This window comes from Zea mays, chromosome 3 (assembly GCF_902167145.1).
Source record: "Zea mays cultivar B73 chromosome 3, Zm-B73-REFERENCE-NAM-5.0, whole genome shotgun sequence".
Classification (NCBI taxonomy): Eukaryota; Viridiplantae; Streptophyta; class Magnoliopsida; order Poales; family Poaceae; genus Zea; species Zea mays.
This window is the reverse complement of record NC_050098.1, coordinates 12,113,053-12,122,873: the sequence shown is the minus strand read 5'-3', so window position 1 is coordinate 12,122,873 and position 9,821 is coordinate 12,113,053. Positions and strand designations below refer to the sequence as shown.

At 46.6% G+C, this 9,821-nt stretch overlaps 1 protein-coding gene across 1 annotated transcript; it reads right to left on the bottom strand.

The window, feature by feature from the left end:
• Positions 1-4,656: 4,656 nt before the first annotated feature.
• On the bottom strand, positions 4,657-7,435 carry LOC103649691 (uncharacterized). Its single transcript, XM_008675423.4, has 6 exons — positions 7,042-7,435; positions 6,899-6,956; positions 6,705-6,812; positions 6,498-6,590; positions 6,329-6,370; positions 4,657-5,292 (listed from the first exon to the last, which is right to left on the bottom strand). The coding sequence occupies exons 1-6, from the start codon at positions 7,259-7,261 to the stop codon at positions 4,926-4,928; spliced, it is 888 nt and encodes a 295-aa protein (XP_008673645.2). The 5' UTR covers positions 7,262-7,435; the 3' UTR covers positions 4,657-4,925.
• Between the last annotated feature and the right edge of the window lie 2,386 nt (positions 7,436-9,821).

Here is a 9,821-nt window from a genome sequence, read left to right as displayed (position 1 = left end):
AGTTCAGCTGGGTTTTTTTCCCGGACCTCACTGGTCAAAACCGGTTGAACCGGTCCTTGGGGCGGTTCAACCGGTGTCAGGGTCACCTGACCGGTCTGACCTCCTGACTGGCAGACTGACTGTCAGTCTAACCACCAGGCGGTTGAACCAGCCCTAGGGGCGGTTCAAATGGTGTCAGGACCTGTTTTTGCAGTCTGGCCTGCATTCTGCCAGTCTGACTGGCAGACTGACCGTCAGCCTGCCCCAGGCGGTTGAACCGGTCCTAGGGGCGGTTCAACCGGTCCTCCACAGCCAAAATCAGTCCAACGGCTAGTTTTGAAGCTCCACCTATATATACTCACTCCTACCTCTCTCCCCACACAAGAGCACGACCCAAACTCCATTTCTAACTTGAAGAACACCTCCCACTCTCTCTCACACATCTCTTGCCTCTCCCATTTCAAATCTTTGGAGAGAAATCTTTGAGTGAGTTTGAGAGCTGCGGTTTTTGTGCTTCATCTCCAAATCTCTCTTGCTCTTCTTCATTCGAGCTTTGGTACTACATCGAGTTCTTTGTGGATTCATTACTCTTGGAGCTTCTAGCTCCTAGACGACTAGGTGTCTCTTGTGAGTCTCCAAATCTTGTGGAAGACCACAAGAAAGTTTGTATTACCCGCTCGTTTGAGCAAAGATTAGTGTGTGAGCTTGACCTTTGTGGTCGGCAAAGGGAGGATTAGGGTTGAAAGAGACCCGACTCTTTGTGGGCGCCTCAACGAGGAAGTAGGGCACCTTGGTGGTGTGACCGAACCTCGAGATAAATCTTGTGTCTCTTGTGTTCTTGTTCATTGTGCTTATTCGTGTTCTTCGTTCTCTCACCATTCCGTGAAAGATTTGTTTATATCTTTTTGGTGTGTGGATTTTGAGAAGTGCCCTTCTCAGATCTACTACTTTGAACCTTGTGGATCATTTAGAACATCTCATTTCCAAAGTTAACCGGGTGAATTTCGAGATCAATTCAGTTTTACCCAGTTTGCTTCTAGTTTTTGTTGAAAAAAGTTTTAACTTGCCTATTCACCCCCCCTCTAGGCAACTTTCAAACCTATATACTATGATGTGGTTCTTCAATCACTAGATATACATAAGAAATCTCTTCATACAACCCATTATATCTAAGTCTTGTATCTTATTCAATAGAACCTCTCAAGATACGACTCATTTATGTGGGTTGTATGAGTAGAACCATATCTAGATTTAGAGAACCGTGCTAGAGACGTTCTTTCATCAAGATACTGTCTCTTATGTTTTTCCACTTACCCCATTAATACCCCTTAAGATACGGGTTATTTATTTGAGTTGTACATGCCCCTATACAGTTTGCTTGGATGAATTTGTTGGGACCATCAGCTTTAACTAGCCAGTTGTTCGTGCTTTGCTACGGTTTTTATATATCATATAAATAGATATTGAGATATTTATTCAAATATAATTAATGTTTATTTCTAAACACTAAGGTACATGTGGTCTAGTGGTTAGCCTCAAATTTCTGAAGCAGATGGCGTGGGTTCGAGTGCTCAGGCCGCGCGGGCGATGTGGTCCACATGGTAGCAACGGAGAGAGCGCGGCGCAGGCGATGGACGTGGGGCCCACAGGGCACGGTCCCCAAGGCGAGGGCGCGTAGGGCAGGTCTGAAGTGTTGGCGCGTAGAGTGAAGTCGTGGTAGCATCAGATACCCACATTAGATTCTTAATAGATTAATATATAGATTTAGTATCTGCCTCAGCCACCCGGTCCATTATACCACAATAACATGTAGTATATATGCCACCCGGTCCATTATAGCACATATACGTAGTATATATATATATATATATATATATATATATATATATATATATATATATATATATATATATATATATATATATATATATATATATATATATATATATATATATATATATGTATGGAACGGTACTCAACCATTCTTGTTTGGTTAGATGCGCCACGTCCGGTCCAACCATCCGGCCATCCCCATCTTCACAACAACATTTGTAAACGTGACGATGAGTGTATACATGATGCATTTATAGAGATAAAAAATCATTTTCAGAGGTAGGGCGCCCATCATTCTCTAGATAATGATTTGCATTAACAATACTAGTTAGGTGTCCGATCTACATGTAGACCTTGTTTAAATAAGGCATTACCGTTGAAACACGTTCTAAACATTTACATAATACTAACCATGGAAATAACGGTTGTTGAGTAGCAATATATACTCTATGTTATCATGACCCAAATATAAATGTTTTTTTTTGAAAAAAATATGTTGTGGGAAGGAGCCGCGCGGAGAGAGCGGACGTACGAAAAGGGAGGTCTCCATGCTTTATTAAAGGAGTAGATATGGGAGCATATATATACAATACATTCGGCATGATTGGTTGCCTGAGCGAGAGGCTCATGGCTCGACGAAGCCTGACCGGCCGCAAACGAGGTTTTACTGCTTCTCCACGCATGCAAGGAAAATGGCTCGATTTGTTCTTAGCTGCACCCGCACATACAAGTGTGGTCACGCACATACAGACATCCAAACAGAAATTAGAGGCTAGTCAACGTACGCACGGACAGACCGAACCAATCATGAGGATTATTATTTATGTGACGAGAGCATACACGGTAAGATATAAGATGCTGCTCCATTTCACAATTAATTCAAGCAAATGCCATAATCAGACGATATACATTCAGATTCAGTTATATGCACCACAACCGGATAGAAATAAACAACACAACATCAGAACACATTCATCATCTATTTCCTCCGTGCATGTGTCTGGCACTTTTGCAGATTGGAGCAACAAGAAAAACAAAGTCCGCGACGAGGCGGCGGCTGTAGAGCAACAAGGTAGATTATTATTACTGTATTTTTGTAGATTGTAGATGTAGATTACTATAGATATAGTTTAGAATACGTATCTCCGGCCACCAATAATCCCTTGGCCAAATCGGTATACCCACATTAATTTTCGGGGAGCTCGTACGGCAAGGACAGGGTGGGCCAAGCTCCAAACGTACACGCGCCCGATTCGCATGGAGGAACCTTTTCTCCTTTTTTTTAGGAAAAAAAAATCAGTAGCAACGACGCATCTCCCTGCCCATGCAAAGTCCGCACCAGGCAGGAGATCGTCGAAGTTAGTTGGACTAAGCACCCATATATATACGTACTACTCCAAGAATATAATAACACCGTCGTCGTGCGCGCGCGTCTTCTCCGGCTGCTGGTCATCGTAATTCGTTCGGAGACACGAAGCTCGGCGACAGAGAGAGAAAGAGAGAAAAAAACATAATCCAAGCATCCGCAGTTCGGAGACACGAGCGAGACGGCTCTAGTAAGTAATTCTCCGCTGACCCGTCCCGTCCCCGTACGTCGTCGTCGACACCGTTGAGCAGGGCAACGAGCGGTCAAGTGCTCCAGCCGACGCTCCGACGAGTCCACTCCACTCCTCGGCGGCGGCAGGGGGAAGGGGAGGCGCGAGGCGTCCGCCGAGATTTGTTGCTGCTAATAATATATATTGCTGATTCTTGCTCCTCGTATCGCGGCCGCCGGTGCCGCAGATGCCGTCGAGTCCGCGCGCGTGAAGGGGGGGTGCATGCATGCTGGCGCGTATCTTTCGCCTCGTATGTCCATTGGCGCTGTTGCCAATCCGGCAACGACGATTCCACAAGGCATGCCCGGCCTGATTGGTCGCCTTCCTTTCCTTCCGTCGTGTGCGTGCATCAATTAAAACATTCCATCGCAAATGCGCGCGGACTCTACTATATACATAGTATATATTTTTTTTTTCTGACGACGAATAGAAGCAGATCCTCCTATCGATCCCTGCGTGCGTTAGTTCACGCGTTTCCCGTTCGACCTTGCGTCGGTTAATCTGGCACCCTAGCTCACCGCAGCCATGGCGATCATCGTCAGCTCCTCAGCTCGCTCGACGCTTTTTATTCTATCGTCCATTACCAACCATGTCTACCGCCGACAGGTCGTCTCCGCCCTGAAGACGACGGCCGCCGCAGCGAGGCGGCATACGGCCTTCGCCATGCTGCTCGCCTTCGTCACGCTGCTGCTTGTGCTGGCCACTCGACCGGCGCAGTGCCACCAGCAGAGCTACGACGTCGTCAGGAACTTCCACGCCGCCGCGGATGGCAAGACGGACGATGCCAAGGTAAACGCCAAAAAAAAAAGCGTTATTGCTTGCTTCTACTTCTACCGCATCGATCCCGGCCTTTCTTCTGGGACTTGTGACCATCGTCGCTGCCAAAACCAGGCGTTCCTGGCGGCATGGAAGGCGGCGTGCAGCGACGAGGCCAGGCCAGTCGTGGTCGTCCCGGGAGGACGGACGTTCCTGCTGAGCCAGGTCACGTTTCAGGGCCCCTGCAAGTCACCCATCACCATACAGGTAAACAAACACCCCCGCGTCTTGTATAGTAAACAGCAAAACAACAAGAAGCGCGGGCGTCTGAGTTCTGAGCTCGGTACGTGCAGCTGGATGGCAGGATCGTAGCGCCGAACCGCATCTGGACGACTCAGCCAGCCAACCTCCTGGTCTTCCACGGCGTCGACAGCTTGACTCTGGACGGGAACGGCGAGATCGACGGCCGAGGGGCCATCTGGTGGGACTGCTATAACCACAAGGTAGGCAGGCTGCCTGCACCGTTTTCTCCCTCCCTCCCTCTCCCTCTCTCTCTCTCTCTGAACCTTGGGAATGATCTGACATGCTGTTTCTCGTCTTTCCTTGACAGAGATGCAACGCCCGGCCAATTGTAAGTATTCGACACATATATACAGCTCACAACTCACTCTCGAACCAGCTGTTCATCAGGTAGACATATACCATATGTGAGTGAGGCACCGGCGCCGCTGACGACGACGCTGCTTGTGTTGGTGTGCGAGATCAGCTGCTGGCCTTCTCGTTCTGCGACCACCTACGGGTCACGAGGATACGGCTGACCAACAGCGCCGACAAGCACATGACCCTGTTCCGGTGCAGCCAGGCGCTCGTGGACGGCGTCTCCATCGCCGCGCCGCCCGACAGCCCCAACACGGACGGCATAACCGTGGCGTCGTCCAACCACACCGTCATCTCCAACTGCTCCATCCGAAGCGGTATATATAGAGGATCGGAACGCCCTTCCACTTCGTCGTCACAAATTAAGCGCGCCATTGCAGCACAATACGTAGCTGAACTGACCATGTCGTTCACGGATGCTGACTGACTGTCATTTGGGGAAAAAAATGCAGGAGATGACTGCGTATCGATCCTGTCGCAAACGAGAAACGTTACCGTCACTCGCAGCACCTGCGGGCCTGGCCATGGTATCAGGTAACACAACACGTGTACACTAATTAACAGAGGGCATCTACTAAGCACCGAACATCTTTTCTGATCCTTGTGTAGTGTGGGAAGCCTGGGAAGATCCGAGAGCGCGGTGGTGGAACAGATCGTAGTGACTAACTGCAGCTTTGTTGGGACCATGAATGGTGTCAGGATAAAGTCATGGCAGGTAGCTAAGTCTCAGGGCTTAACGGTTTTGTAACGAGGCTGCATTGCATACGCTCTGTACATATGCTTCAAGCCTCAAATCGAACAAGGCTAATGCATCAAGCCATGAATGCAGGGAGGGAAGGGCTACGCAAAAGGGTTCCTCTTTGCGGGCCTCAACATGACCGGAGTGCAGTATCCCATCGTCATCGACCAGTTCTACTGCCCGCAAGGAAACTGTCCTGTGAAGGTGAGCCACACTAGAAACCACTGCCGTGCATGGCTACGGCCTACGGGGTACCTGCACTTCGACTGTCTCTGTCTCTGTCTTTGCAGCCTGGTGGCGTGGCGATAACCGACGCAAGGTTCATCGACATCCAAGGGACGTCATCCAGGCAGGAAGCCATCAGGCTGCTGTGCAGCCAGAGTGTCCACTGCCATGGGATCTACCTCAGCAACGTCAACCTTTCCTGGGTCAACCACACCGCCCCGTCCAACGCTACTATTCTGAACGCCCACGGGACAACCGAGGGCGTCGTCGTGCCAAAGATACAGTTTTTACAGCCTTTGTAGCTAGCATACGCCCTTCAGTGCCTATCGCTCACTGCACTGCAAGGAGCATAGAGATAGAGCAAGGTTTTTTTTGTTTGAGCTTTGTTTAGATGGCTAAAACTACGCACACATAGATGTTCGTGGGACATCATGTATGCGACTGTTGACATCGAATCGTATAGACTAAGTATCGAGATCTCAGGGGCACCAGTTGTTACAGTATCTCGCATGCTTCTGCTTCGGCGCGGCCAAACATGGCGTACCTGTTGTTCGCAACGTTGTCGTACGCGAAGTCCCTCAGGAACCTAACCACCGCAACAGAATCAGTAGGGAGGAGTTGCATTTCGTTGTAAAACTGATTAACTGGTTGTGCGAATCATAAAAAAAAAGTGCATCGATTAAGCTGGACAGCAGAGGAGGGAGCTAGCTTACAGAGGGACGAACTTGAGGAAGACGGCGAGCTGCGGGAAGGGCAGGTTGAGGTACTCCATTATCCTCAGCACCGCTTCAGACTTGATGAAAGACCTGCAAGACTCATCGTAAGACGAGCACCTTACCATCATCGTCGTACATAAGCTAGCAATCTGTAGTGCTAGCATTCAACAGTTCTTGAAGGAAGGGAGCTTATGGTTGGGGCACCTGTCTTTCTCGACGAGAACAACGCTGGAGATGTCGTCAGGGGACCTCCCTGACCTCTGCAGGAGCTTCCTCCCGGACTCGCTCTGCAGCGGCACGTACCTGATGCTCCTGTTGGAGTTGCGAACCCATCGGAAGAACCTATCAGCGGCTGAATCGCTGTTGCTTTGACTGAGGATTGAGCAGCGCGGCTATACCTGTTGGGGTCGTGCTCCCGCACGAAGCGGACGCCGCCGTTGCAGAGGTTGCAGACGCCTGCAAGCACAGAGCACGGCAGCTGGCAGGTTAGGAGATTTGATTTCCCAAGACGCGGACGGAACCGGAAAGGGAGGGTGGGCACCGTCGAAGAGCATGATTGGCCTGGTGTCGGAAGGCTGGAAGAACTCGGCGTCCGTGGCCGCCCTGATGGGCCCGCTGTCGGCAGCTGCGGCCACCTGCAACCTCGGCCGCCGCGCTCTTCGTGCGGCTTGGGGCTGCCGCGGCAGGTGGCTGTGACGTCGGTGGAGCTGCAGGGTGGGTGACGTATAATAGCAGGAGGAGCACTGCCCGGCGATTGCCATCGTCCTCGCCTCCTCGGCGAAGCTCTGACCTTGAGAACAATGCGCTAGCCTACAGGTGTCTAAGCTCCCGGAGAGGAGAGGGGGTGAACTGGTGGTGCGGTTCAAGTGTGCAACCAGCACCACAAGCAGCTGGTGTGCCTTGGGCTTCAACGTGGCGCACTAAGTCCCAAGCAACTTATAAATTGGCCAAGTTAAAGACTCAAAAAAAACCCGTGTGGAACATGGTGATTTGATCAATTCTACATGAAATTCTTGCGGATGTTAACTATATATTCTACAATAGCGTTGTGACTATAGTCTACATGAAATTCTTGCGGATGGTATCATTTGACAAACCCAAACCTGTGAAGAAAAAATAGGTCTGCTAAAAAATTTATATCCATGATGGATATAAAATTTTGTCTAAACCCTTGTCCACGTGGGTTTCGAGTACCCAGCAGGTTTCTCGTATCCTCTAATATCAACATAAAAAATAACTAGGTGTATGCCCATATGTTACTACGGAGTAAAACATATTCTGATAAGATACATTGAGATATAGAAGCATTAATTATTGTTCTATGATATTGTTAGCATCTTTTAAAGGTTAAGATTATTACATAACTATATTTTTATCTTTATCAATGAAGATAAAATCCATAAAAAATATTTCGGGATAGTTTGCTTTTCATGGCAGAGTATATATCTTTTAATGTATGTAAATAATCTTAACTCTTAAAGGATGCTAACAAGAGCATTAAACGACAATTAATGTTTATACACCTTAATGTATCTTATCATAACATATTTACTCTGTAGCAACATACGAGCATACACTTAATAATAATGGATGATGACACAATTATTGACCAAGTTGAGTTCATCAAATGATAAATATGCAAATCCGCTTACATGAACCATGTGGCATTAAAAACAACAAATAACTATTAAGTCTGGCCTTTCGCTCATTTAAAGCATGTCGTGCATTAACCCCAAGTAGAAGATATTATGTTGTTCTAGCTAAAAGAATGCTCTAAGATGCAGCACCCTTGCCCTTCTTCCTCCGGAGCTTATTCATGTAGAACTCGACCACTTTACCCTCAAAGATGTAGCTGACCAATAAAAGAAAATACCACTGTAGGTTAGCCTCAAGGATGTAGCTGACCAATAAAAGGGAATGTCCAACAACTGTCAGGATAATTCATGTGTAAACTGTAAGCTACTTAAGCGAGGTGAAATGGTCCTATTTGTGACAGAATGCATAGATGCAACTCAACATATCTCCTACTGTCCACTTCTGGCTTTCTTTCATCCGTAATATAAGATCGACGGACATAAATATCTTAATTCCATATGCTAATGCCATATGGTATGGACCAAAACACAAAATGATAATTAATGTCTAAGACACGACACAAGAAATCTAGTATTCCTTACCCATCAGCTCGACCACAGTCTAGGGCTGGAAGAAACGCAAGCCAACAATCTCCCACTACCAAATTGCTCTTCAATATGAGTGTCAAGTGCACGACCCTGCTGGAGCTTCTCAATCTTTCTTTGCACTCGACTATAGCCTCACCCTCCTGTCCTTGCACAAACAATAAATGGTCAGTTATAGGAAACATCAATTGAGCTATAGAAAGAAAATTTTAATTTAACTATTGTTTTCCCTACAAAAAACATCATGAGATAATGATTGCAAAAATCAAAAGTAACTAATGAAATACAACATGTTGATCATTGAGAAGGAAGAGATCATTGAAAACCACAAGCCAAATAACTGCACATGTTAAAAACACTGCATTAGTAAGATATCTAGCAAGCAACTATTCACCAAATACAACAATCCATAAACTATAAAGTCAACCCATTCTATGGGCAAACATCAATTAGACCTTAAATTGCATGAATATTGTAATACCCAAATTTGTAAATCATAAGAAGAGCTAATATCCTTATGTGTTTTGCTTATATCCTTTAGCACATGTGAACAATCACACCTAAAATGAATAACTAACTAGTGACATCTAAAATAAATCATGCATCATGCTAGAATTTATTTGTGTGTGCATAAATTAGTAATAAAAAATATATAGAAAGACATTAATGTTCAAATTGGGAGTTTAGACCTAAATTGGGAATTTTAGAATTTGTAGAAAAAGGACAATACTATGCAAAGCAAAGGAAATAAATATATAAATGGATATAATCCTACCACATTGTGTGTTTAAAATTGTGCAATGAAATTGAGTACAAGATCACAGTAAAATTCAAATTTAAATTTGAAAACTTAAAAGAAAATAAAATTTAAAAGAAAAAGAAAATCGAAAACGCCACTTGGGTCCAAAACCTATAAAACCGGCCCAATTACTCTTCTTCTTCCCTCCCACACTGGCCCACTCAGTGTGTAATCTGTGCGCCTAGTTGCCACTGGCATGTGTGGGTTGGGCTTATCACCTCGCTCTGGGTCACTGACCTGTGGGCCCTCATCGTCAGGCTTATCCCTTACCTTCCATCCAAACCGGGATCGACTGTTAGGAGTTAGGACACGGTCGGGGGCTGCCGACCTCCACATAACAGA